The sequence below is a fragment of the Heloderma suspectum genome, chromosome 3, assembly GCF_057233095.1.
Source record: "Heloderma suspectum isolate Gila_16-S chromosome 3, 16-S_ref, whole genome shotgun sequence".
In the NCBI taxonomy this organism is placed as follows: Eukaryota; Metazoa; Chordata; class Lepidosauria; order Squamata; family Helodermatidae; genus Heloderma; species Heloderma suspectum.
The window spans coordinates 128,666,566-128,693,005 of record NC_139460.1 but is presented as its reverse complement, the minus strand read 5'-3'; the positions used below and the strand labels follow the sequence as shown (position 1 = coordinate 128,693,005).

The 26,440-nt window shown below is 42.9% G+C and overlaps 1 protein-coding gene across 1 annotated transcript in view; it reads right to left on the bottom strand.

The window, feature by feature from the left end:
* LOC146350217 (parapinopsin-like) overlaps positions 1-26,440 on the bottom strand; it is an 89,974-nt gene that overhangs the window by 45,651 nt on the left and 17,883 nt on the right. Inside the window, exon 3 of the mRNA XM_084841793.1 lies at positions 19,675-20,000. Coding sequence (XP_084697919.1) covers positions 19,675-20,000 — 326 coding nt within the window. The remainder of the gene's footprint in view (positions 1-19,674; positions 20,001-26,440) is intronic.

The window sequence follows — 26,440 nt, the reverse complement described above, 5'->3', positions numbered from 1 at the left end:
GCCCCTTCCCCCAATAACCATTCACCATGCTCCTTCCTTTTCTGTATGATTCATCCCAATTCACCCCATCCCTATAGCTTCTCCTTCCTGCCTACAGCTTCTGACTGTGGACAGAACACACCCCATGAGTTGCTTCTGGAGCCTACACTGTGGCCAAGCTTCTGGAGCCTACACTGTGGCCAAGCTATGCCAGCTTCCTATCACGCTACCTGCCAAGCCTTTGACACCTCTATGCATACCTCCTGTGCCTGCATTACTCATTTGTTTTAGCTGACTGTCAGGAAATGATGCCAGCAACTTTGCTGGACCATAAGATTGCCCAACCCACTGGCCTATTCATGCAGGAACTGTATCTCCTGGAGGTTCTGATCCTGCTAAGGAGGCACCCGTATGAACTAGTATATTGTACTTGGTGATAGCTGATATGCTTTCTCTTTCTTCTATACATTTAAAGAAGTAATCAAAGATGAAAACAATAACTTTCCCATAACTCAGGTGCCTATCTACTCCTTCTGTTATAAAACCAACTGCTGTTCATGTGGTCACTCGAAATGGGTAGAGTATCATAGAATAGTAGGGTTGGAAGGCCATCGAGTCCAACCCCCTGCTCAATGCAGGAATCCAAGTCAGAGCATCCCTGACAGATGGCTGTCCGGCCTCGTCTTGAATGCCTCCAGTGTGGGAGAGCCCACTGCCTCCCTAGGGAATTGGTTCCATTGTCATATTGCTCTAACAGTCAGGAAGTTTTTCCTGATGTTCAGCCGGAATCTGGCTTCCTGTAACATGAGCCCATTATTCCATGTCCTGCACTCTGGGAAGACAAAGAAGAGATCCTGGCCTTCCTCTCTGTGACAACCTTTCAAATACTTGAACAGTGCTATCCTATCTCCCCTCAGTCTTCTTGTCTCAAGGCTAAACATGCCCAGTTCTTTCAGTCTCTCCTCATAGGGTTTTGTTTCCAGTCCCTGATCATCTTCGTTGCCTTCCTCTGAACCCTCTCCAGCTTGTCTGCATCCTTCTTAAAACGTGGTGCCCAGAACTGGACACAGTACTCCAGATGAGCTCTAACCAGTGCTGAGTAGAGGGGAACTAGTACTTCCCAGGATTTGGAAGCCATGCTTCTATTAATGCAGCCCAAAAGAGCATTGGCCTTTTTTGCAGCCACATCACATTGTTGGCTCATATTCAGCTTGTGATCTACAACAAGTCCAAGATCCTTCTCACTTGTAGCGTTCTTGAGCCACGTAACCCCCATCTTGTAACTGGGTTTCTTTTTCCTAGGTGCAGAACTTGGCATTTATCCCTATTAAATGTCATTCTCTTGTTTTCTGCCCAGCGCTCCAGTCTATCAAGATCACTTTGAATTTTGTTTCTGTCTTCCAAAGTATTAGCTATCCCACCCAATTTTGTGTCATCTGCAAATTTGATCAGCATTCCCTGCACCTCCTCCTCCAAGTCATTAATAACAATGTTGAAGAGCACTGGGCCCAGGACTGAGCCCTGTGGTACCCTGCTCGTTACCTCTCCCCAGTTTCAGAAGATCCCATTGAGAAGATCCCTCTTCTGAGTCCAATTCTGTAGCCAACTTTGGATCCACCAGATCGTTGTTTCATCTAGCCCACTTTGAGCTAGTTTGCTCATCAGGATATCATGGGGCACTTTGTCAAAAGCTTTGCTGAAGTCGAGGTATACTATGTCTACAGCATTCCCACAGTCCACAAGGGAGGTGACTTGATCAAAAACTGAGACCTAATTTGTCTGGCAGGATTTGTTCTTGACAAATCCATGTTGGCTTCGAGTAATCACTGCATTGTTTTCATGGTGCTTACAGAGAAATTGCTTTATCATCTGCTCCAGAATTTTCCCAGGGATTGATGTCGGACTGACAGGTCTGTAGTTCCCAGGTTCCTCCTTTCTACCCTTTTTGAAGATAGGGACAACATGAGCCCTCCTCCAGTCATCTGGTACTTCACCCGTCCTCCAAGGTTTCTCAAAGATAATAGACAGTGGTTCTGACAGCTCTTCTGCCAAGTTCCTTTATTACTCTAGGATGCAGTTCATCTGGCCCTGGAGATTTGAACTCATTCAAAGTAATTAGGTGTTCCTTGACCATATGCCCATCGATCTCAAGCTGCAATCCTGCCCCTTCAGCCTGTACTTCACCTTTGCCAGGGGGGTCATAGACCCACTTTTGGGAGAAGACTGAGCCAAAGTAGGAATTGAGCACCTCTGCCTTTTCTTTGTCATCTGTTATCATTTTGCCATCCTTATTTAATAGCTGAACCACCATTTCTTGTCTCTGTCTTTTACTATGCACGTAGCTGAAGAAAGACTTTTTGCTGCTTTTAGCATCCCTCGCTAGCCTCAGCTAGAACTTAAGGTGATACCTCACCAAAATTACTCTGATCTAGGGTAATTTCCTGGAAATAGTTCTTGAAAGTATATTGGAAGAAGAAAAAAGTTTGTGCAACTCGTCTCAGATGGCTCCCTAGTCAAAGCTCTAAGTAGTAGCATGTCATTTACCAAAAGATATGGCTATCATCCAGTGGAATTATCAAAGTAAAATTCCTCTATCAAAATGGAAAATTGATTTTCTGTGGGTTCACAAAGAATCCCCCCATTACAATCACTCCCCATTCAGTTTAGGGACTCTGAAGGCACCGTACTACTTTACAAAATTAGGACCTCATCTTGTATACCATGTCTCAAGTCTGGATAAAATCTGATGAAATAATAAAGTGGCAGGATATTCAGAGCCATGGTTTTATTCATTCAGTTGAAAGATTTGCTAAATTATGTTTAGTGCATATTAGACTCTCTCTTGTGTATAACACATAAGAGATGCATTGTAAGTGATGGAATCTAGCTTATTTTCACTACACGTTATCTCTAATTTTGGAGGGAGTTTTTCTATGTAGGATGTGATGCTTTTAGCCTTCTGAAGCACATTTAAATATCTGAGCTTTCATTTCTCTTCTTGTGTCCTGGATTAAGAATAAATCCAATCCTCCAGATGTTTTAGACTACAACACCCATCATCCCCAGCCAGCATGGCCAATGACCATGTTGGCTGGGGATTGTAGGAGTTGCAGTCCAACACAACTGGAAGGAACTAGGTCCTATTTTTCTATGTACCATGTATGAAAGGAGTGGATGGCCGCCTATGTTTTTGGAAAGTTGCTGTAATTAAAAATTAGCTTTCATCACATGTCATGTACTGATTGATACAGGTATTGATTCTTGAAGAACTGGAACCTCCAAGGGATACAGGTCCCATGGGAAGAGGCTGAGGGATTGGGCAAACTCATGGTCTAGCAAAGTTGCAGGGATCAATTCTTGACAGACAGGCCAAGCGAATGGATAAGGCAGGCACAGGAACAAGGCACAGCTTCCAAAAGCACAAAGCCTGGAAGCACATGACACATCAAGCTTACTGAAGCTAATTAGCTAACCAGGTCTGGGTCTTGGCAGTGCCTGCGTGGGGACTGATTTAGAGCCCTACATGTGCCACCTTGAACTCCAAAGAGGAAAGGTGGATATAAATAATTATAAATAAATATTGTTTCAGTATTTGAGGGGGAAATGATACAGGTCAGGTTTCTTCTATGTTTTCCAAGATTATTACCAGCATATTTATCGTAAGTACTTTAACATGATCAAACCTTTTTATATAATCTACTTTAACTCCCAACATCGATGTATGTCCGGAAGAAAAACTAGACAGATAAGCAGATCTTGATTTATTTGCTTTGACTTAGTTACTTTATATGGGCCATAGTGAACCTCATGGCTGAGTCTGGAGTTAACAGTCTCATTAAAGATGATTTTTCATTGCACAGAGAATAATAAGCTACCACTTAGAAACCTTCCTAGTCTGAAGTCTAAAGAAGAGAAGGTTCAAGTGGAGACATGATAGCCGTCCTCAAATATCTGAAGGGCTGTCTTGCAGATGATGGAGCAGATTTGTTTTCTGTTGCTTCAAACTAGAACCAGTGGGTGGAAACAACAGGGAAGCAGATTTTGGCTAAATATTTGGGGAAACTTTATAACAGTATGAGCTGTTCAACAGTGTACCGGACTGCCTCAGGAGGTGGTGGGCTCCTTCACTGGAGGTATTTAAGCAAAGGCTGGATGGCCATTTCTCAGGAATGCTGTAGCTGCACCATGCATGATGCAGTGCAGATCCTGTGTTGAGCAGGGGGTTGGATAAGGCAACCTCCAACGTCATTTACAACTCTATGAATCTCTGTAAATCCAGCCCCTCCCTTGCTGCTAAAACCAGTCAGGTCAATCCTCTGGCCCCTAGGCAGCATCTGAGGAGCCATGGGATGTTGGGTATTCTCCTCCCCCCCCATAGCATAGCAATGACATTGTGGGGGGAACTGAGTGGGTATTTCACCCACCTACCCACCCAGCCCCTCCCAACCACTGCAGAAAGCTCTGCAGCAGCTCCTCTCCTGAGGCTGGAGTTGCAACCTTAGCAGAGGACATGAAGGGAGGACAGGGAGCGTGAGGCAAAGTAAGGATGGGAGAGGAAAGGCCGTGGATCCACTGGAACCACAGACCTTTCAGCTTCCATCCTTGCTCAAGGTAAGTATGTGCATTAGATAGGCTCAGAGGCCTATCTAACATTAAATGCTTTTTTGGGAGGCACAGGAGGCACAAAGGCATCTGTTGTTTCTCCTGCTGGGATCAGGAAGGACAGAGGGGCCTTGTGGAATTGCACTCTTATGCTTTTTGAGTGTGCCTTTGGCATGCTTGAAAACCATGAGGGTGTTTTGAGCGTTTAAAAGTAACACTCTGAAAAACACAAATGGTTTTACCTCAGTCTTCCTCCCATGCCATTCCCATCCCTGCCTTCACCATCAAAAGTTCCCTTAAATTTACAGAGGAGGAGTACTTGATAGGAGGCCTCACAGACAGGCACCTGTCTGGCTCTAAGCTGTAAGTGCTGCTCCAGGGCAGGCTGAGGGTCTGGGGCTAGCTCAAAAAGAGGTGTGCCTTTTGAAGCCCCCTCTGCTCAAAATTCCTCAGCACAATGAAGAAAACACAATGCTGTGAGAAAAAGGACTCTGTATAAGTGATTCCCACCACCTGAGTGGGAGCATCCTGGACACCCCAGACTACTTATTCCATCATGGGCCTCTATTAGACATCAGAAGGCCTCAGCACCTTGCTGAGGCAATTTGCAACCTGTTACCAGGCTGCTTGGCATGAAGACCTGGAAGATACTCTGCCCCAGTATCTTGCATAACATGGTGCTGTCACTTTAAGAAGCACAGTCAAGCATCCAGAGTAAAGGCAAGCCTGAAGGGGGCTTCTCCAGTTGGAATAGGAAAAGAGGCCAAAGCCAAGCAATTGTGCCATGAGATCATTGGCATCTAGTCACATACTCAGGCCAAGATTTAGTAATGTGATTCAATTAAGCCACTTCAAGCTAAGTGCCTCACGATTCAATTAGACACAGTAATCAGAAACTAGGCATGAATATAATCCAGGCAGAGTCACACACCTCCAAGGTGTTGCATAATTAGTGATAAGCATGGTGGTCACTGGAGGTTCCCCATCCTGAAGCACTGCAGTCTCAGAAAGGTAATGCCTTGATTAGATTTAGCCCATCCTGAGTCCACCCTGACCAACATCATCTCCCCCACCTTTGTCTGCTTGGTCCAAGTCAGACGCAGACCTTTCATCTCTCTGTACTCATTGCTGAAACACTATAAGAAGCCTGGACTTCAAGGTCTCAGTGTTATGATGTTTCCTGATCTTGGACCCTCACCTCCTTGCTGAATTCACTTTGTTGAAATCGCCTAGCAAGCCACAAAACCTAAGGGTTCGCCAGAAAGCTTCACCACCCTTTCCTCCCAGAACACCCAGTTCTGGTAGCCTGAACACTGCTTCTGCTGAAGTGGAAAACCTGGCACACAGCTGCTAGGAGCCTTGCTCAGAGCCATTTCAGAACTTTCTCTACTCCCTATCTCCATCTTCAGGATGGATCCACTGGGATCCCCGGATAGGTATATTTCAAGCCCTATTCTGTCTTCTGGAGTTCTTTTCCAGAAGTTGTAGCCTCCACTCTTGCACCTGCTTTCTCTGGGACAAACTAAACGTACTTGTAATCACACATACCTGAACTGAGCTATGTGTGATTGGTTTCTTTATTCCAGAATAAGTGTGTGTGGCCCTGATTCAGATCAGGACCACAGCACTCCAAGTGGTTGGTGAGGTAAGCTTCCCTCCACCTGTTTTTGTCCTGAAATTAAATGGGTGGACTAAAATGGCTGCGGGGGAAGCTTTAAAAACCATCATCCCAATCCAAATTGGGGCCATGCACACTGACTGTGGAGTAAAGTATAAGAACGTTTAGTTTAGCGCTCTATCATGTGCTTGTGTGTGTTGAGAAGTTACACACAGTATGCTGGCAAGCCCCTGGGCTACGCATGTGCCTCACACAAACCACTGCAAAACTTCTCTCTCAAGTCTGAAGTTCTCTCCCTTCCCCATAAGCTTAAGGACCCCAATTTGCTTAGCCCAAGCTTCTACGATTTCCCCAGAACCATAGTCCATCCCATTCAGACATTGAACACCATGCATGTCTTCTATGCACAGCACCCTTGGTTTAGACACCAAGCAGGCCTTTGTGTTCATTTTTGAACCATTCGAACCCTGTACAAGAACGCCTACAGTATTCATTTTGTTTTCTGTCTTGTATGCTTAGTATGGTTAGGTTTGTTTGTGATATATGAATGGATTAAATCCATAAAAGGTAAAGGTAAAAGTGTCCCCAACCAGTCGTGTCCGACTCTAGGGTGCGGTGCTCATCCCCGTTTCTAAGCCGAAGAGCCAGCGCTGTCCGAAGATGCTTCCGTGGTCATGTGGCCGGCATGACTGAACACCGAGGTGCACGGAACGCTGTTACCTTTCCCGCCAAAGCGGTACCTATTTATCTACTTGCAATTTCTTGCTTTCGAACTGCTAGGTTGGCACAAGCTGGGACTGAAGACGGGAGCTCACTCCGTCACGCAGCATTCGGGTCTCGAACTGCTGACCTGCCGACCTTCCAGTCTGCAGTTCAGCGTCTTAACCACTAAGCCACTGCGGCCCTTATTAAATCCATACTGGAGTCCATATAGTGCCTATTACCAAACAGCTGATTCCCAAAGTAGTTATTGTGTATATTTTTGATTCCTGTGTGCTCAATAAAATAAACCCCTTCTGGAACAGATGTGTGCATTTGCATCATTGCAGCAAATCTGACAAGATGCGCTACAACCAAAGTCAAAAGGTACCACATCCACATTTAGCTCTAAATGTGGATGACCCTATGTGACCAGAGATGACATCTGTTAACAGACCTAAGAGCTGTCCTTGGTCCTGTAGGTCAGCAGAGGGCAGACTTCAATCTTGTGGGATCTACTTTATTTTCTACTAGAATGCTGGGATCCAACAACCGGAGCCTAATGCAAAAGACATACACTTCGAACTAAAGACTTCTTGGACTAGGAATTTGTTTGGAGTACCAGAGAGGGAGGGAGCCTAGCAAAGACCACCTCAGAATCTACTTCTACTGAAGGAACCCTCCCACCCCTCAGCAAGGTCAGCCCAACCATTAGGCAGAGTGAGGCAATCACTTCAGGCAGCAGTTGCTGGGAGGCTGCAGCAAGGTGATGGAGGAGAGAACTGTGGGCCACCAAGGCCTGCCCTCTGTCCCCTAAGCTAGCCTGATGCCTTCAGGTGCAGTGGAAACTGGAGAACATTGTCCCACCACTGTGTTGAAGAAGGATTTAATGCCATTCCAGTCTGCTTTTGTGCTTGGAATGGGACAGGGCACCACCTCGTTCTTTGCCTCAGGCAGCAAAATATCTTGAGCCAGCCCTGCCTCCCGGGACTTCTACCCTCCATTGCCCCATGGGAAGGATTCCAGGTAAGAGAGGAAGGCCAGCTGGAAAAGACCAGCTCAGATCCTGCTCTAGCTGGACCTTCCCTCCCTTTCCCCACAAGGCCTTCAACCATCAACTGCCCTGTAGGGGGGATCTTTATGAGTTGTCTTTAAAAAAAAAAAAATGTGGTTTTATAAACTGCTCAGGGATTGTATTATAGTAAGTGGTATATAAGTATTACTAATAAAATAAATAAATGAATGAAATTAATGTAACTTTATCATATTTGTAAGCTGCCTTGGAAGGATTTGTATCCTGAATGGTGGGATATAGATAGCTGTAATAAATAAATAGAACTGAACTGAACTCACAATCTTTTCACATAAAAGCCACTCCATCCCAAGCTTTCTTAATTTCAGTAGTATAATTTCAGATGGGTGGTGTCATTTTGTTGCTGCTATTGTTAAACATTTAGAGGCCAGAAATCCTTCCTGATCTATTGCATAGCACCCAGAGGTAAACCAGTAGATCCAGAGCTACCTTCTGTCTATCACTGCTGTATGGTGTTTCCAATCCTGACTCTGCCTTGTCTGTCTACTGTTCTACACACTCCAAATCAACCCACATTTCATGGCTATCCCAAAATTATAAACGCTGCTGCTCACATCACCTCTTCAGGTTTGCTTACCAAGTTAGTTGTGTACATCAACCTGTACATGCAAGATTTGGCTTTTGAAAACCCTCTACAAATCTCAAAAAGCAAAATATCAATTCTATGCCAAGAGCCATATCCCATGCATGTTTTCTCTTCCTGGGAGTCAATATTAGTGAGGATTTTCCAAAAGGCAGGTTCTGAAATGACCATGTGACTAGTCCCTGAAGCAGGCCCAAATTTAACAATGAGAACCTCCAAGCCAACTAAAAAAGAAGCAGGGAAAGCTGTCTGACACTTTTCATTTCTTGTGGAATTGCATGTTGCTTCACACAAGGAAACCAAGCTTGTAGAGAATATGGAGCTACTTCATTTCCTTTCCCATAGGGGAGTGCATTAGTTTTAAAACAAATGAAAAGTAAAATGAATGCATCCTCATTTGTTTTATATTCTTTTTAATGTAGAACAAATGAAAAAAAACACAGAAAAATGAATGTGAAAGACAAATGTTGACACATTTGTTTTCATTTTTTAGATTCATTTTTGGTTTCACCTGCATTTTGTCCTATGAGTCTGAAATTTGGCAGGCATGATGATGCTGTTGGATACAAAACAGCCATGCTACAGGCAGTAGAAGACAGTGTGGGTGTTCACTGAAATCAAGAGAAAAATTAAAACAAGGGTAGAAGAAAAAGTAAGGGCGCTCTCCCATGGCTGCTAGTCAGCAGCTAGACGGCCATAGGATAGGTCGGTTCCCTGAGAACCGAACTCCACTCATGCTGCCTCATAGGCAGCACGGATCAGGACCATGCTCCATGCTCGTAAGAGCAGCACGGAGCAGCAAACATGGGGGGTTCCTGGGGGCAGGCCGGGGTGGGGAGGGCGGAAGTGCCTTTCTGACGCTTCCTATGCATCATCCAGCAACAGCCCCCACCCCGCTCTGACTTCCCATGGCAAGACAGCTGAAATCAGCTGTCTAGCTGCGAATGCAGGGTGGCTGAAGCACAGAGGGGGAGATCCCCTCCATGCTGCTCCTGCCCTGCATTGGATAGGTGGTCACCTCCGAGTTCAAAGGACTGCGCCCTAAGGTGATTAAAATGAAGATAAAATGAAACAAATATAATTGAAACAAAGGTAAAATGAAGCAAATTTGGTTTATTTTATTCTTTTAAATTCCATTCCAAACCTTTACCCTAGAGTATCACCCCACCTTCTCACTTACTGTGATCAGAATGGTACTGGCAAATGGTTCTATGCCTCTGGCCTAATGAAATACTCTGCTGGGCAGACCCAGAAGTACTTTGTACTTCCCCTTATTAACTGTCCAAGCCTCCTTGAGTCCACCACAAACTCTGATTATTAAGAATGTTGATATTGTTGACAGGACTCCATAAGTAATACATGATCTTGTAATAAATGGATAAGATTTCACTTTAGGAAAGATTTGACATAAAAGCTATAATCTCCTGGAAGCATTTAGACAAATGCTCTTTACTGTATGGATTTTTAAAGAGAGCGAGAGCGAGAGAGAGACATGTGCAAGTTGCAAACTACATGAACAAAAGCAGGTTCAGTCTGATTGCAGCAGATCCTAATGTCCTACAATCTCATCTTTGAAATGTTAAAGTACTTTATGAATAGTGTATGGTTCTACTGGGCAAATATTTAATCCTTGAAGCCATCCGGGTAATAGCTTTTGCTGTGACAGGAATCTTCTAGGAGTCAGCTCCTGGAATCCAATACATTATCTTGTAGCATGACTCATAGTCCTAATTTTAAAATTCTCATGCAAAGGCTGATCCTGATTGCTCAAGTACTTAGCACCTTACTAAGATTGGACCCTTGGGTCTTGGACTGAGAAAAAGTCTTATTGAAATCAAGGAGATTTCAATCCCACTACAGTATAAAAATGGAAGGCTTATCCAGACAATCAATAAATGCATGCCCAATCCAAATTTTATCCTTTGCATGATAGTCCACCAGCTTCCAATTCCAAAAACACAAAACAATATCCAGCCCGGAGTTGATGTGTGTGTATTTGGGGGGAGGGAGGAGGGGAGAGAGAGCTTCCTGCATAAGGAAGCTTAGCTGCTGTTCATCAATTTTTTAAAAAGAAGAGGAAGAGGAGGAGGAGGAGGAGAAATACTATAATGCATTTGGATTCTACCACTGAACATTGGGAGCACACAACTTTTAACAAAGTAAACAGATCTTCAGAAAATCAGCAAAATTTTCTCCATATGGCACAAAAAACCTTCTACATATGGCAGCATTACTGCAGGGAGTGGAGGTAGGTAAATGGATTGTCCTTCTTGCTGTTCATCACTTTCTTTCTTCAAAGGCCACTGGAGCATTTCCAAGATAGGTGGTGAGTAAGCATCCTCTTCCAGGCTGGGAACTGGCTAGATTCAACAGGAGTACAGGTTAGTTCATTGGAGATAAAGACCATATGGCTGGATAGAAGGAACCTAGAGCAGCAAACTTGGAATGTTGCTCTACCAATGCTCTGAAATCAGCTCACACAGTTCTCCAGTCAGGCTAGCATTTCACGTCCTGCCCCCTCTAAGGAATTGTTCGTGCTTAAAGGGGCCATGTCCTATTCCTCAAGTGTTGGCTCTAACACAACTTTGAAGCCTCCTGCTTCTGTAAATGTAGTAGAATAGCCAACAGGTACTCTCGTGCACTGTGGAGGGTTCTGAGATGCACTTCTCAGATTCAGACATGGGGCAGACCTCCCTTGGTAAGGAAATACCCTGCCTCTGTAAGCTGCCATGCTTAATGGCTCCACAGCATGCATGGCTGGAGATGCTTCTACTTTTCTTATTAGTGTACACCCCTGAGCAAACATTAATAAGCTACAAAATATTATGGTGATGTCTGGATATAATTATAGCCTAAAATACAGATGAGTGTCTATAGGTTTTGTTTGCTTTGCTTGATTATGCAAAATATTTTCTGTGACTTCCAGCATTAAATTGAAAATCTTCCAGTCTTCACTGGTATAAATCCAAGTGTCTATGGATTTGAATGTATCTTGTCAGCTTCACGCTGGAACATGTTTTACAATTAAAAGTTAACAATCATGTAATAGAACAGAATGGCAATTTGCTTTCACACATGTCTCTAAATCAGAGGGCAATTTCCTGCATTACGTTTTCCCTAGCAACATTCTTAAATATATATTGTAGTCTGACGCAAGTCTGACAGTGCTATCCTCTGCATGACTACTCAGAAGTAAGTTATATTTCGTTCAGCAAGGTTAATCCAAGGTAAGTGTGAATAGGACTGCACCCTGAGACCCATTTCAGAAAAATCTTGAGCCTCAGTCTTAGTGTCTGTTTACACCTAGGGCAGTATCCAACAGGGCCATTCCACTTTTGCTGGTTCTGTTATGCTTACAGAAGCAACTATTTTTGTGCTTTTAAAAATAATCCTAGGAATGAACAGAAATGCTCATTTCCAGATCGGGACAGGTCAGCAGAGTTCCTTTCTGACAATGGGCACAATAGAATACTACCCTAAAATTCTGTTTTAAGTAATATTGTTAGATATTTTATATTTAAATACATTTACCTTGTCCTGAATGTTCAGGATAGGACAGCATTTAAATCTAAAATTTTAAGTATGTTCAATTCACCCAGTTCAACTGTATATAAAGCAAGATTCCAAAGGTACTACACCTAAAGTTTATGGGGGGAAAATCTGGGACTTACTTGTCAGCTAAGGAACCAAATCAAAGTAATTGATGATATTGCAATTTTCAGTTTCATTCATTAGTTAACTACAACATGGGCTGTATTTACTGAATCTCGAGTGAACAAGTTTCCTTATAAGACCTCCCCAAATATATAGAGCTATTTACACCTACTGTTTGTAGGAACCTGAGTTCATTATATATGAGTGCACTCTAACTAACAATTAGTTTAGAATTAGAAGTTTTTTGTTACTAACCAATGGACCTGGCTTTGCATAGGTTGGAATAAACCTTAGTTTGATATAATGAAGCCTTCAAGCAAAGTTACATAGCTGTCTGCAAAGCTATGGACTGGTTAGGGGCATCTCCCATCTACTGACTGAATATGGTATTGTAGTGTCAAATACACTGACACTCCCTACTAGGATGTTTGAACCTGCCAAAATTCTCTGAACTTCACTTCGAAGCTCAGTTCAGCTCAGTCTTGTTTTCATTTGTGACCTGTTTTCAGTTCATTTGAGCAGGATGAGTGCACATTTCAAATGGGAAGTGCTAATTTCTCTGTGTGTTTTTCAGAAGTGTGCACTCCCTCCCCCCATTGAATAAAGTGTAAAAATGCATTTTTAATGTGCATTTCAAAGTACACATTTTCCCAGAAAGGCACATTTTTCTAACACAATTTCAAATTCAGGAATCTGTAAACATTTTTTCAAAAACTACGCTCCCATTCATGTTTGCGTTCAGGATTGTGAACGGGGCAGGTTCAGCTGATTTGTGGACTGAAATGAAATTTTCAGACATCCCTAACTGACATGTTTAAATTACTTTTTCATGGTCTTGGCACTATGACCAAGACAGACAGACAGACACACTTCAACTTTTATTATTATAGTTATGTATATCTGTTTGACTGAAATATTTATAAAAGTTTAGATATAAACAAACAGATTGTTAGATTAAAAATTTATATCTGAATAATTAGGGCCACTGGTTCACAATCTGTTTGAATGCTGGATCCAACAAATGACTTGAAAGCAGCACATAAACACAGTCTGGCAACATTGCTGTTATTGGATATGCACCACAATGTTCAAAGGTTGCTTATATCTGAACAGCCTTCCTTAAACTGTCATGTTCCAAGAAATCTAATAGCCTGATCCTATGCATGTTTGTTCAGAAGAAACACCTGGGATAATTAATTAACTCAGGTGTTTAATACACTAACCCAGGAGTAATTCTTTTGCCTAATTTCTTAAGCCTGATTTTCCTGGTAATCCTTGCTTGAAAGGATTAAAGTTTAAAATTAAAGCTTGAACGGAACTTCAGTATCTCTTGAGGAAAAGAATTGAAGCAGATCTCCTTCTCCAGCTTATTTAAGTTTAACAAAAGAAATGAATGAGCTTCATTAGCAAATACAGTAGGTTGGATGCAGAGTTCTCAGGGCAGCTCCTGTTGGCGGAGGGAATCAGGACGCAGCTTCCCCATCCCCTTTCTCCAAGGGGATCATCCAGTTCATGGAATTCCACTCTGTGCAACTCTTGATCCAACCCAGTAGTAAGTGTGTGTGTGTAAGATTAGATAATGAACCAGCTAAGAGCCTTGCACAGAACTTCTGATTTATCAATCCGTCCTTCCTGGGTTCTCCTATCTCCAGATGCTGTTGAACTAGAACTCTTACCAATGGCCAGGGATTTTGGTATCTCCTGGTTTATCAAGCCTTCTTCTCCCAATTCCCCTTCCCAAGCAAACTAGACATCTACATGGTTTATTTCCAAGTATAACTCAACTTCCTCTACTTCATCTTACTGAATGACCTTTCTATCTCAACGATATTTATCATATGTTATTGTCTTAAATTTGTCAGTTTATTATAAACTATTTGCCACCCTGTTAAATTGTGTAATTGTTCAATTTATAAGACACCAACAATTAAACTCACTACATATTTCTTTGCTTCTTCAGATATGAGTCAAGCTCCAAAAAATACCCTCACACAACTGCCTTTTGTACCTTCCATATATTCTTTGAACATATCACAGGTGTTTAGACTGAAATATATTTATGACTGTCATGATAAAATTTTATGGGTTTAATTGTTGTGAACTACACAAGGAACCTCAGCTGTTGGGCAATAGAGAAATGTAATAAATAAATCTTTCAACACTGAGTCTTTCAGCAGAAACCATTTAAATGCCAATAGCTAAATTTTTGAGGTGAACCAGTCAGTTACTTTTTAATGGACCAGGACATCATCTACATAAATGTATGGTTTAATATATGTCCATTTTATGGTCTTAGAAATAAACAGTGATACAACAAAGTAATAATTCTTAAACATGTATCACATGGTTGTGAATAAGATGTACAGTCCCCTAACTGCTGGATTAAAATGTCATCAGACATCTACCAGTTGCCTGCTACAATTGCCTGCTACAGTTATACCCACATCACTGAAATTTTCTGTATGCTTCCACATCTTATGTTAAAACTCTTTTCAGACCACATTTGGTATAAATATATCCAATTTCTGTCTTACAACTTTCCACAGCAATATGACATTTTTCATTCTGAATTATACTTATTTCTCTTTTCTTTTTGACTGCAGAAGCTGCAGTCTGTCCCTTCATTCATACCCTCAAAACATCTAATTTCATTTTAGATGATGTTCTCACCATGTGAGGAGAAGAGAGCTGGAAGGTCTAGGCAGGCCAGATTTTAAAACCCGTTAACCTGGTAATTACTAAAGGGTTCCATTTCTCACTTTTCTTTAAAATTGCTTCCTTCACTCAAACACTGATGAACTTCACAAAAATGTCTCTTGCTAGCTTTCACTTTTATTAATTTCCCAACTCAATATCAACTGCACAACCTTCCTTCAAGTTCAAAAATAATTAAAGAAGATATTCAAAATATCCAAGTTCTGTTTTTCTGCTTCCTTTGGTAGTCCCCTCAATTTAATAAGTATTTTCTTATTCATAACCCAGTTCCTTTATCCTTGCGCTTAATGTCACAATTCCATCATCCTTTCAGGCATTGGTTTTGTGTTTTTTCCTCCTTTGTCAACTTTTCACACTTTTCGTCTATAGCTTGTAGTTTGAACTCTGTCTGTTGTAATGTTTCATACCCTTTAATCATTTAAGGGAGCAATTCTATGGGCCCATAGGCATCTGGGGGGCCATAGGATATTTCGGATTCCTGCATCCGAGGTTGGAGACAGCACTTGGATCCAGGAATCCGCACTCCTCACCCCCTCTCCCTTGCAGCCAGCATGAAAAGAATTGCACCAAGCACCTCTCCGAAGTTTCAAAAGCAACCTCGGAAAGGGGACGTTTCCGTGGGAAGGGAGGGGAGGGGGCTGGAGAGACAAGCTTACAAAGTATCTCCAGGCCTCTCCAGCCTCCTTCCCTCTCCCTCCACAGTACCTCAGCTAGATAGATGAAAAAGCCCATCTAGAAAAAATACAGAGTGGGAGGAGCACGGAGGTGATCACCTCTGTTGTTCCGCCTGCTTTGCATTGGATGGCCATAAGCCTCCAGGTTTGGAAGCTTACAAGCATCAGGATAGGATTGTGCCCTAACTTAGTGAACTAATCCTTCCCTTTATTGCTGGCATTTTCAATGTTGTGTCTGTGGGCCCACTGGGCCCCTAACCTGTATCATCATCATTAATCATTATTATTATTATTATTAGATTTTATTTTATTTTTTAACTAAGAGGTTGTCATACTACAAAGTGAAGAACCAGACTCTGGGCATCTCTACACCAGCCTAAAATCCTACATTTAAAACGGGGCTTTCTGCTTCTGTTTTAAATGCAGGATCACAGCGACTCCCTTTTTCACATGCTTCCTTCTCCCCCACCCCCTTCCCCCTCCTTCGTATCTGAGACTTCCATTGACCTCGCTTCTCTTCTTGCCACTTTTACTCTTTTCACAGAGGAACCTGTGAATTTGATAGCTCATTATCTGTGATCTATTTAAAAATGAGACAAACGGCATTTAGTGTAGGAGACGCCTTGGAGGTTAACGGTGTCATGTAAAGAGCCCACAAACTTCCATGAAGGAGCAATCTCAATCGCAGGATAAAAGCTTGGTGTGAAGGAGCCTTCTAACACCATCTTTATTTCCAAGATAAATGCCTCTGAGGCATTCTCAGAAAAGAAAAATGGCCCAGAACAAAAGAAAAAGGCAAGCTGGGGTGGTAGGGGGTGTCTGAAGCAGCCTAGAGAAGGTGGGCAGACAGCATCCTAGGGGGTGGAGAGACGGGGTGCTCTGCCAGATGTGTTTTGCCTCTGTGTGTGTGTGTTAGCTGGCTGATTTGTTTGGATGTGGTTTACCCTAGGTTTTATGTGTGTTGTTTTTATGTGGGTGCTTTGCCTTTGTTTTGTTTTTTGGTGTGGATGCGGGTGGGTGTTTTACCTCTCTGTTTGTGTTCCTCTCAGCATCACCAGTTTGCAACCTGTAAATGTATTTTTTGTTCTGTCCCTTGAGGGACAAATGTGTGATTTGGCATTTGTGGCTCAGATCCCACCATGGCCTTGAACTCAGTTTTTTGGCCAGACTACTTGTCTTGGTGGAGCAAACTACACTTTCTGCCAGTCACACAGAATGGTTTACTGACTGGCTTACTTACCTCTAAGTAAATGCTCATGGGCCTGATTCAGACTGGGACCATGGTGATTCAGGAGGGGGGCACTTAAGCGTTCCCCCCTTCCTTTTTTGTGCCAAAATTCCACACACACTCACCCCCCACAGTGTTAAAGAAAGAAAAGCCATCCCCATTAGAATCTATGAAAACATTTTTTCTCTTTTTTTAACACCCCCCCCGGGGGGGGGGAGATTTCAACATGAAAACAAGAGGGCAGAAAGCTTAAAAGCTCTGCTATGCATGATTTAAAGAATTTCTAGTTTGGCCCTGTGCCTCACCAGTTTGGCTTCTGTTGAATGAGCATTAGAACAGAAAACTGTGGGTTCAAAAGAGTAGTTTTGTGTTTTGGAGCTCAGACCCCCACCTCTGCCTTGCTCTTGGAAAGGTTACTTTTCTTTTAGCCTCACCAGTTTGCCTTCTGGCAGATGGTAATTTTGTGACTGGCCATAACCATCATGGCAGCCTTTTTATGAATGGGAAGTCCCCCCCACATGACAACCATTTTGTGAGAGCACCGGTGACACTCTCTCAAAACTCCAAATGTGTCCACCAACTCATTGCTTTGCTTTGTCTCTTTCCTGAAGCTAATTTTCCAATTCATATTCCTTTCCCTGAATATTACTCCTCTTTATCAAGTCTCTCATCTCTTTTCGAGCTTATTTTTCCAGTTTGCTGCTCATCCATACACACAGTATCTCTTAATATATTTGGTTTTTTGTTTCTATGAATCTAATACAGCAATTAATACTAAAATTAGTAAAAATAAATCCATAATTCAATTCTCCTTAAAACATATCAGTTAGATGCTGTTTCAAGGTATTCAAAATTACATCAACAATTAAGTCACTAATTAACTTCTTCATTCAATATAATTCAGTTCCTTTATAATTAACTCTGCTGTTAGACATACATTTCAATTATTAATTATTAGGCTATAGAGACTAATATGATCCTAATAAATCAGTTTGTTTTTCAGGGAAGTCTATCATTCAGTTTGTGAAACAATCCTTAATTCAGCTCTAAAGTCACTTTCTACTGACAGAATAAATTAATTACCACAAACAAATTAGGCACAAACATTAAGCCAATTCATCAGATCCACAAAAATACTCAAAACTTGACTGATTCCATTATCAGTTCATCACAGCTTGGGACCTTCATCTCTTAAAGATTTCCTCTCCCCATATGAGCTCACCAGCAGTGTGGAATTCTAGTCAGCAGGCACTGGTCAGGTTAGGATAGTAATGAGTAGAAGCAGGATCTTTAAGGTCCTAACTCAAGAACTCTGATACCTTCTTGAAAAGTTAGGAAATCTCCATCCTTGACAGAGTTTCAGAAAGGCAAAGTCTTTCCTTTTTCAGATGGCATTTGGTTGATCTTGGCCTTTTTGTGTAATATTGTATTATTTGTAGTTTATTTTATTTTTATGATTTTATTTGTATTGTTTTATTTGTTTATAATAGTTGGTGTGGCCTTTTACAAATAGTTTGAGCTATTTAGAAAAATTGTTCTACATGGGTTTTAAATAACGTAAATAAGAAATATTTTCTGGTGTCTCTATACAGACTCAGACAATGTGCTCCTACTTACAACAGTCATGGGAAACTTGTGGCCCTCGGGGTGTTTTGGCCTACAACTCCCATCAGCCCTTGCCAGCGTAGCCAACTGAGGTATGATAGGAACTGTAGATCAAAAAAGCTGGAGGGCAACAAATTGCCCACTCCTGACTCACAAGGTAAGTAAATATGGTAATTATACAAACAAATGGCTGAAATCCACCAGTGTCTGTCTGCCATCGGAATAAAGTGTAATAGTATGAAGGAACTATTACTATAGCATGATCTGATGCATTCAAATTTAGTTGCTGTTGGTACAGAAAAGAAAAGAAAAACAATAGAATGTTCACTCCCAAGCATTTTTTTTTAAACAATAAGTTCTTAGTACAGTTTCAGCTCCAGGTGGTACAGAAACGTAATAAATAAAAATAATTAGTAGGTCATTGAACTCTCAAAAAGATACCGGTTCTGTAACTTTATGAAGGTGCCAAGTGGTTCATTTCACTGTATGGGCTATACCAAGGAGATATGGTATTACATCAAATCATCCAGTGCTTCTTCTTAGAAAAGTTAGATATATTCAGTTAAAATATATAGCTTGACCCCCTGCATATTTACTCAGAAAAAGTAAACCCAGAGAATAGTCTGTGCTGCTGAAACGAAGCAGGTCTGGCCCTGGATGCTTCCAGCATCAGAGACTGCCAGAGAACAATATGGAAAGTACTCTGTTCTTTGGAAGAGGGAAGACTATAAGTGTAAGAAATATATAATGCAGGGGATAGGGAACCTGTTGCACTCCAACTCCCCTCAGCCCTAGACCACATGGCAAATGGTCAGAAATCATGGGAACTGTAGTCCAAAATCAGGAGGGCCACAGGTTCCCCACCCATGAAATAAAAGGAAAGGTCACTATGTAGAGTGGGACTTACTCTCAAGTCAGAAGTGCACAGGATTAAGACCTTAGAACAGTGTTCCCCAACGTGATACCTCCAGGTCTTTTGGACTACAATACCCAATATTACTGACATTTGGCTATGCTGTCTGGGGCTGATGGGAATTGAAATCCAAAATATTTGGAGGGTACCAGCTGGGGAAGGCTACCTTAGAATGAAAGGAGAGAAAACTATCCTCTTTGAAAGCCCACCATAATTCATTTTAAACATATGCATAACAGAGGACAAGGATCTGAAACCCAGCTTTTCCCAGCAATAGCATAAATAGCTGATTTAGCCTAAGATACACTTACCTGTTTGACAGCATAAAAGAGGCGTGCATAGCAGCATATCATGACCACTACTGGGATGACTAAGCAGAATATGAAGAGGCAGATGATATAGGACACTGACTCTGGTGATTCAGAGGTCCATCGGACTGAACAGCTGGTACCTGCCCCCTCAAGCCCATAGCTGCTCCAGCCAATAAGCGGTGGAACTGTCCAAATCAGAGAATAGAGCCAGGAGCCACCAACTCCTAGCAGAGCCTTCTGATAGTCAGAGCCATGTTTCTTTGCAAGGCTGAGGGTGCTGTAACGTTCATAAGACAGAATGGCCAGCGAGATCAGGGATACAATGCCTGCAACAAGCAAAAAAGCAAACAGTTTGAGAGTTGGTCTGTGTTATTTCACAAAGCAAAAGACTTGAAGGGCAGGAAGGAAAATACAATTGCCTGCATGATTAGAATGTCAAGGAAAATGCTATCTGCCAGTCTCTGCTTTGAAATCTCCACTTGAACCAAATAGTGTATCATTCATTTATTATTTTGAGTGATCTGCTTTTAAGGTTTTTAGCAATCTGAGCAGAATTCTCATTAAAAGCAAATCCTTAAAACTTGTAGAATCTGTCTCAATGGAAATGCATTCACTCTGGGGACAGTAAAGTCCCCAAAGTTGCATTTTAATTAATTCATGTTAAGTCATGATGACTGCTTGGAAACAATTATCTCTTCTTTCATCATGACCAAGGACAAAATCCCTTATAAATGAGTAACAGGAGGAGAAAACTGTATTCCACCCCTCCCCGTCATACCAGTGCTTAGTAGTGGTAAAACTTGAAGTGCCGGTGTTCATCATGACACTTCTCCATAGCCACAACCCCAAGGAGAGTCCAGAATTGCAGGCAGTTGTGTTGATCCACATCAACAAACCAGTTTTAGTAGTTTTATCTCCACCAGCAACAGGTCTTTTGTAAAGCTGATGGGTCGTAATTGCCCAATGAAGACGCCCCAAAATACTTTGCATTGGAACAGGGAGCACTATATTGTTGTGGGTAGAATTCATCTCTGCCCCAGCTACCCTGAGAATTGCAGCTAAGCTCAGAGGGAAGATTGGATTCTGAGGGGTGGTGGGGTGGCAGATGATAACTGTGTCCCTACTAATAAAAGAGTGCCAGTGCTGCCCCCCCCCCCGCCCTGGTGAGCGCTGGCTCCACTACACCATTGATGTGGTAGGAGGAAGGCAGCCTTCCCCAACTGGAACCCTCCAAATGTTTTGGACTACACCACTACGCCTTGAGTGTATGTATTAAAAGCTGAACATCCTGGGCGGTAACCTGTTGCTTCCTTTCACTACCATTGCCTGCTTGCTTGCCAGTGAAAAAGCTAGCAGGTGAGGAAGCAAGCAAGCAGACAGCAGCGGTTGCTCCTCACCCTTCTCAACGCCATCATTGGCTCACTCTCCTCTCAACGAGAGAGAACGGACGGGTGAGTGCATAGGTGGCAATTGTGAGGACGTGCCAGGGGGCTCATGGCAGCAAGACCGTGGACCTCAGCAGGTGCCCAACCATGCCAACCCCAATGTGCCTGAAGTTTTCAGGACAATATAGACTACAGAAGTTATGGTTCCTTCCCATGCCTGCACCATCCTTCTCTGGGGGTTGGGTGATGCTGAGGAAGATAGGAATCATATCATTCACCAAACCCAGATGGTTCCTTCCTATAGACATTAGTGGAACAACCTATATTCTACATAGGGTTTCAGCCTATATTAGGCTAATATTAGCCTATATTAGCCTATATAGGCTTTATAGGCTATATTAGACTATATAGGGTTTAAGCCTTTATTCAGTCTATATTAGTGGAACACCCTATGACTATAAACTTTATTCTTTAGGATATAAGAAGTCTATTTTCTTATTTATTTATCTGAAATATTTGTAGGCTGCCTTTTAGGATGAAAACTCCTCCCAACTCAGTTTCCAACAAATATACAATATAATGATACATTTCAAAAACCATAATACTAAAACTAATAATTAGTAAAACCAGTATATGGCAGACTCTTATTATGTCATTGTGTCTACTTCTTGGTAAGGAACATTTTCACCTTTGTGCCTTCTTACTGGGTTTCACTGGCATGGCTCATTATGCTTCTCCCTTCACAATGCCATCTAGGATACATATAATTCCAAAACAACTGTGTTCTCTGTCAGAGTAGGATTCTAGAATGTGCACCTCTTAACAATATTAAAAGAATATTTTAAAATCTCATATTAAATCATAACCATATTCAATCAAATTACATAATACATAATTAACCCATAAATGAAATCTCATATTAAGAATATTTTTAAAAAATCTCAGGTGGCTAAGGGTGCATCCAGATGAGGCTTTTATTGTGCAAGAGCCCTGCCTCATTCAAGGAATGTTATGGGGGACCCAGATGCCATCATCTTCCACTTGGAACCCTCCCATGTTTTCTCACTGCTCTATCTTTTTTATTTTCACAAATAATCGATTAAGGAGGAAAAGGCAGAATAGCTGCACAAGGTATTTTGACTGGCAACGCTAGGAGCCCTCTGTCTGGAATATAGCACTAACAGCTTAATCCTAAGCATGTTTACTCAGAAGTAGGTCCCATTGTGTTTAGTAGGATTTACTTCAAGGAAAGTGTCCTTCAGATTGCTTCCTAAAAAAGGCTGGTGCCGCTCACTCTTTACAATCTCGCCAGTGACTGTGCTTCCACTGGTGCCAAAAAGGCACTTTGGAAGGACCGTCACTTGTTCCACAGCTTTAAAAAAAATGGTGCCTCAAAAATGTGCAATTGGGGTAATACTTTAATTATTATTATGTTGTTGTTGTTGCTAGGCTGTACTACTGCAGATTGCAGTGAGGAATCAAATGTCTAAATTAAAAAAAATCCCTGAACATACACTACTAGCGTTGTTAAGCAATAGGTTCTAACCTAGCCTTCTCTCCCAGATGCTAGCTTCACACATACAGGGAGGTCCCTCATTCAGATCTTGCCTGTGTCACAAACTCACTACGTGGCCTTAGTCAAGCTCCTATGCCTCATCTCCCACCCCAGCAATATAACTCATCCAACATGTGAGGCAGAGACTATATTCTATCATGCAGGTGTTACTTTGTCTGTGGCGGTTTCTTGCTTGCTTTAAACATCCTCCAGGTGCAGTATCTTGGTTGAATCTGCATGTAGTAATAAGAAGTTGAAGTGAAAGCCCTCTTCAGGCATTTGGTAATTAATTCATAAAGGGGTTTCCGAGGATGAGCCAGCTAGCTCCACCTGTTTGAAACCGATGCACACGCCAGTCATGTCTTGCCCCAGCCAATGCACAATTAGATGCATAGGGCTCCCTCCACAAGGACAGATAAATCTGTGTGCAGGAGTGTGTCAGAGGCGGAGCTAGCTAGTTCATTCTCATGTACTGAATGACTAAAGAGGGCTTCAGTCTACTAGGAAACTAATTATTAATCCACTAAATTAAAAGGAATCTTTATTGTATTGAAATAGGTAAACAAATAGCAACATCAGCATTTCTACCCAGCTGATAAAAAAACCAATTAAATCAATTGAATTGAAAAATCAATTAAATCAATTTAAAAAAAATTGGTGGTACATAGTGAAAAGATTTATTTTAAAGGCAGAAAAGACAAGAAGCACTTGATAGCTAGCAGGGTTTGCGATGGATTATTTAAGTATGTAATTGTGCGTTGTGAATCAATAAATGCTCATTTATTGATTCACAGATCATTTAACGGTGCTCCAGTTTCAAAGGCATTTTCATCCCACTCCAATTTGTCCCATTTGATATTTAGGAAAACAGTAACGTAAACAAGTGAAACTAATTCTCTGTGTGAAGAAGAAGAAGAAGAAGAAGAAGAAGAAGCAGCAGCAGCAGCGAACAAAGGAAAGCATTTCTAAAATGTATGCTGATAAATTAATAGCCCAACCCTTTCAGAGAGAAAGAATATCATCCTGATTCAGTGGTGAGTTCATCCAGGTGCTAGAGTTACATGATGAATTCCATCTAGAAAAGCAACAATACTATTTAATATTTGTATAGTGCTTTCAAGCATCCAAAGTGCTTCACATGCATGCTCTAGCTGTCATCTTACAATAACCCTGTAGGGAATGTCAGTATTATCATCCCCTGGGGGACGGGGATGGACTTCAGCACACGCTCCGGGAGACAGCGCAGGACAGGAAGGCCTGGCGTGCTATGGTCCATGGGGTCACGAAGAGTCGGACACGACTGAACGGCTGAACAACAATGGGGGGGGGGGGCTGAAAGGGAATGGAACATAAGAAACAGCCTTATACCAAAGTCAGACCAGGGGTCCATCTTGCCCTGTATTGTCAATACTGACTGGCAGCACTGCCTCTCCAGGGTTTCAGGCTGGTGTTTATCTACCTGGAGATACCGGGGATGGAACCTGGGACCTTCTGCATGCAAGGTATGTGTTCTACCACTGAGCTAGCCCCTCACTGTAGCTTAAGTCTAAGGCTATCTAGTAAGTTCATGGAAGAGGCAAGCCGGGGACTTCCTAGTATTTGTAGCCTTCTCTTTTAATGACTCCAATGTTGCCTGCAATAAATGACCGATTTTAGTTATTGTTAAATAACAAATTTAGTTTAGTTAAATAACAAAACAGATTTTACCCAGCCCTTCCAAAATTTGCTCAAGGCACCTTTTGCTCAAGGCTGTACAAAATTTGCTCAAGGCTGTACAGCATATAATAAAACAGTTTAAAACAATAAAATTCTACAATAAAAACGTTTTCTAAAATACCCTAGCCCACCCCAAATGCCTGCCTGAACAACCACATTTTTAATGCATGGCGGAAGCTCATTAAAGAGCGGGCATGGCGGAGTTCCCTAGGGAGGGAGTTCCACAGAGTGGGGGCCACCACAGAAAAGGCCCTCTCCCTCATCCCCACCAGTCTAGCTGTCCTGGCTGATGGGACAGAGAGAAGGCCATCCGAGGCTGATCTTGTTAAGCGGCCTGTCTGGTGTTGCTGGAGGTGCTCCTTAAGACAGGCTGGGCCGGAACCATATAGGGTTTTAAAGGTCAAAACCAACACCTTGAATTTGGCCTGGAAAACAACTGGTAACCAGTGCAACTCCTTCAGCACTGGAGTGATGTGATCTCACCGGCGGTTGCCTTTAATCAGGCGAGCCGCTGCATTCTGTACCAGCTGCAGCTTCCGAACGTTCTTCAAGGGTAATCCCACGTAGAGCACATTACACTAGTCTAAACAAGAGGAGACCAGGGCATGTACTACCAATGGGAGCAGATGGTTGGGAAGGAAGGGGTGCAGCCACCATATCAGATGGAGTTGATACAATGCTGTCCGGCTCACAGCTGACACCTGAACCTCCATGGACAGCTGGGAGTCCAAAATGACCCCCAGGCTGCGGACCTGGTCTTTCAAGGGTAGCTGTACCCCATTCAACACCAGGTCAACATCCCCCAGCCTCCTCTTGTCTCCCACCAAAAGTACCTCAGTCTTGCAAGGGTTCAGCTTCAGCTTATTCCTCCCCATCCAGCCACTCACCGTCTCCAGACATTTGGACAGGGATTCTACAGCCAACCTTGGTGAAGATTTGAATGAGAGGTAGAGCTGCGTGTCATCCGCATATTGATGACACCGCACCCCAAACCTCCTGATGATAGCCCCCAGCAGCTTCACATAGATGTTAAATAGCATCGGGGAGAGGATGGAACCCTGTGGCACCCCACAAGTGAGTGGCCACAGGTCCGAAACCTCCTCTCCCAGTGCTACCCTCTGGTACCTGCCGGAGAGGAAGGACCGGAACCACCGCAATATGGTGTCTCCAATGCCCAACCCCTCCAGGCAGTCCAGAAGGATACCGTGGTCAACGGTATCAAAAGCCGCTGAGAGGTTGAGGAGAACAAGGAAGGAGCATTCACCCCTATCCATAGCCCTCCTCATATCATCCACCAAGGCGACCAAGGCCATTTCTGTCCCATGCCTAAGCCTGCAGCCCGACTGAAATGGGTCTAGACAGTTTCTTCCAAGTGTGCCTTCAACTGCATCGCTACCACCCGCTCAATCACCTTGCTCAAAAATGGCAGATCTGAGACTGGGAGAAAGTTGTTCAGAACTTGGGGATCCAAGGAGGGCTTCTTTAAGAGTGGTCTTATCACTGCCTCCTTGAGGGCTGATGGCATCACTCCCTCCTCAAGGGAGGCGTTCACCACCGCCCTGATCCCCTCACCCAGTCTCTCTCTGCAGCCCATAATGAGCCATGATGGGCAAGGATCAAGTAAGTAGGTGGTTGGCCTTACAGATGAAAGCACCTTGTCCACTTCATCAGAAGGAAGAAGCCGGAACCGATCCCACAAAACAGGTTTGCCACAGGCCGCCTCTTGCTCACTAACTGTATCCACAGCGTGCGGAGTAACACTCCTAATCTGATCAATTTTATCTGCAAAGTGCCTTGCCAAGGCCTCACAGGAGGCCTTAGAATGCTCCAGTGGTTCCGGAGCCACAGGAACAACCAGGCTCCGGACCACTTGGAACAGCCTCCTGGGACAGCACTCTGCCAACGCGATAGAGGCAGCATAATATTCCTTTTCTGCTGCCTTCACCACCATGTGATAGGCTGAAGATACAGCTCTAGCCCATGTCTGATCGTCTTTGGAGCGAGACTTCCGCCACTGGCGCTCTAGCCGTCTCACCTCCTGTTTCAGAGCTCGTAACCGCGGATTGAACCATGGTGCAGTCCGAGCCCTGTTCAGGGGGAGAGGGCGTTT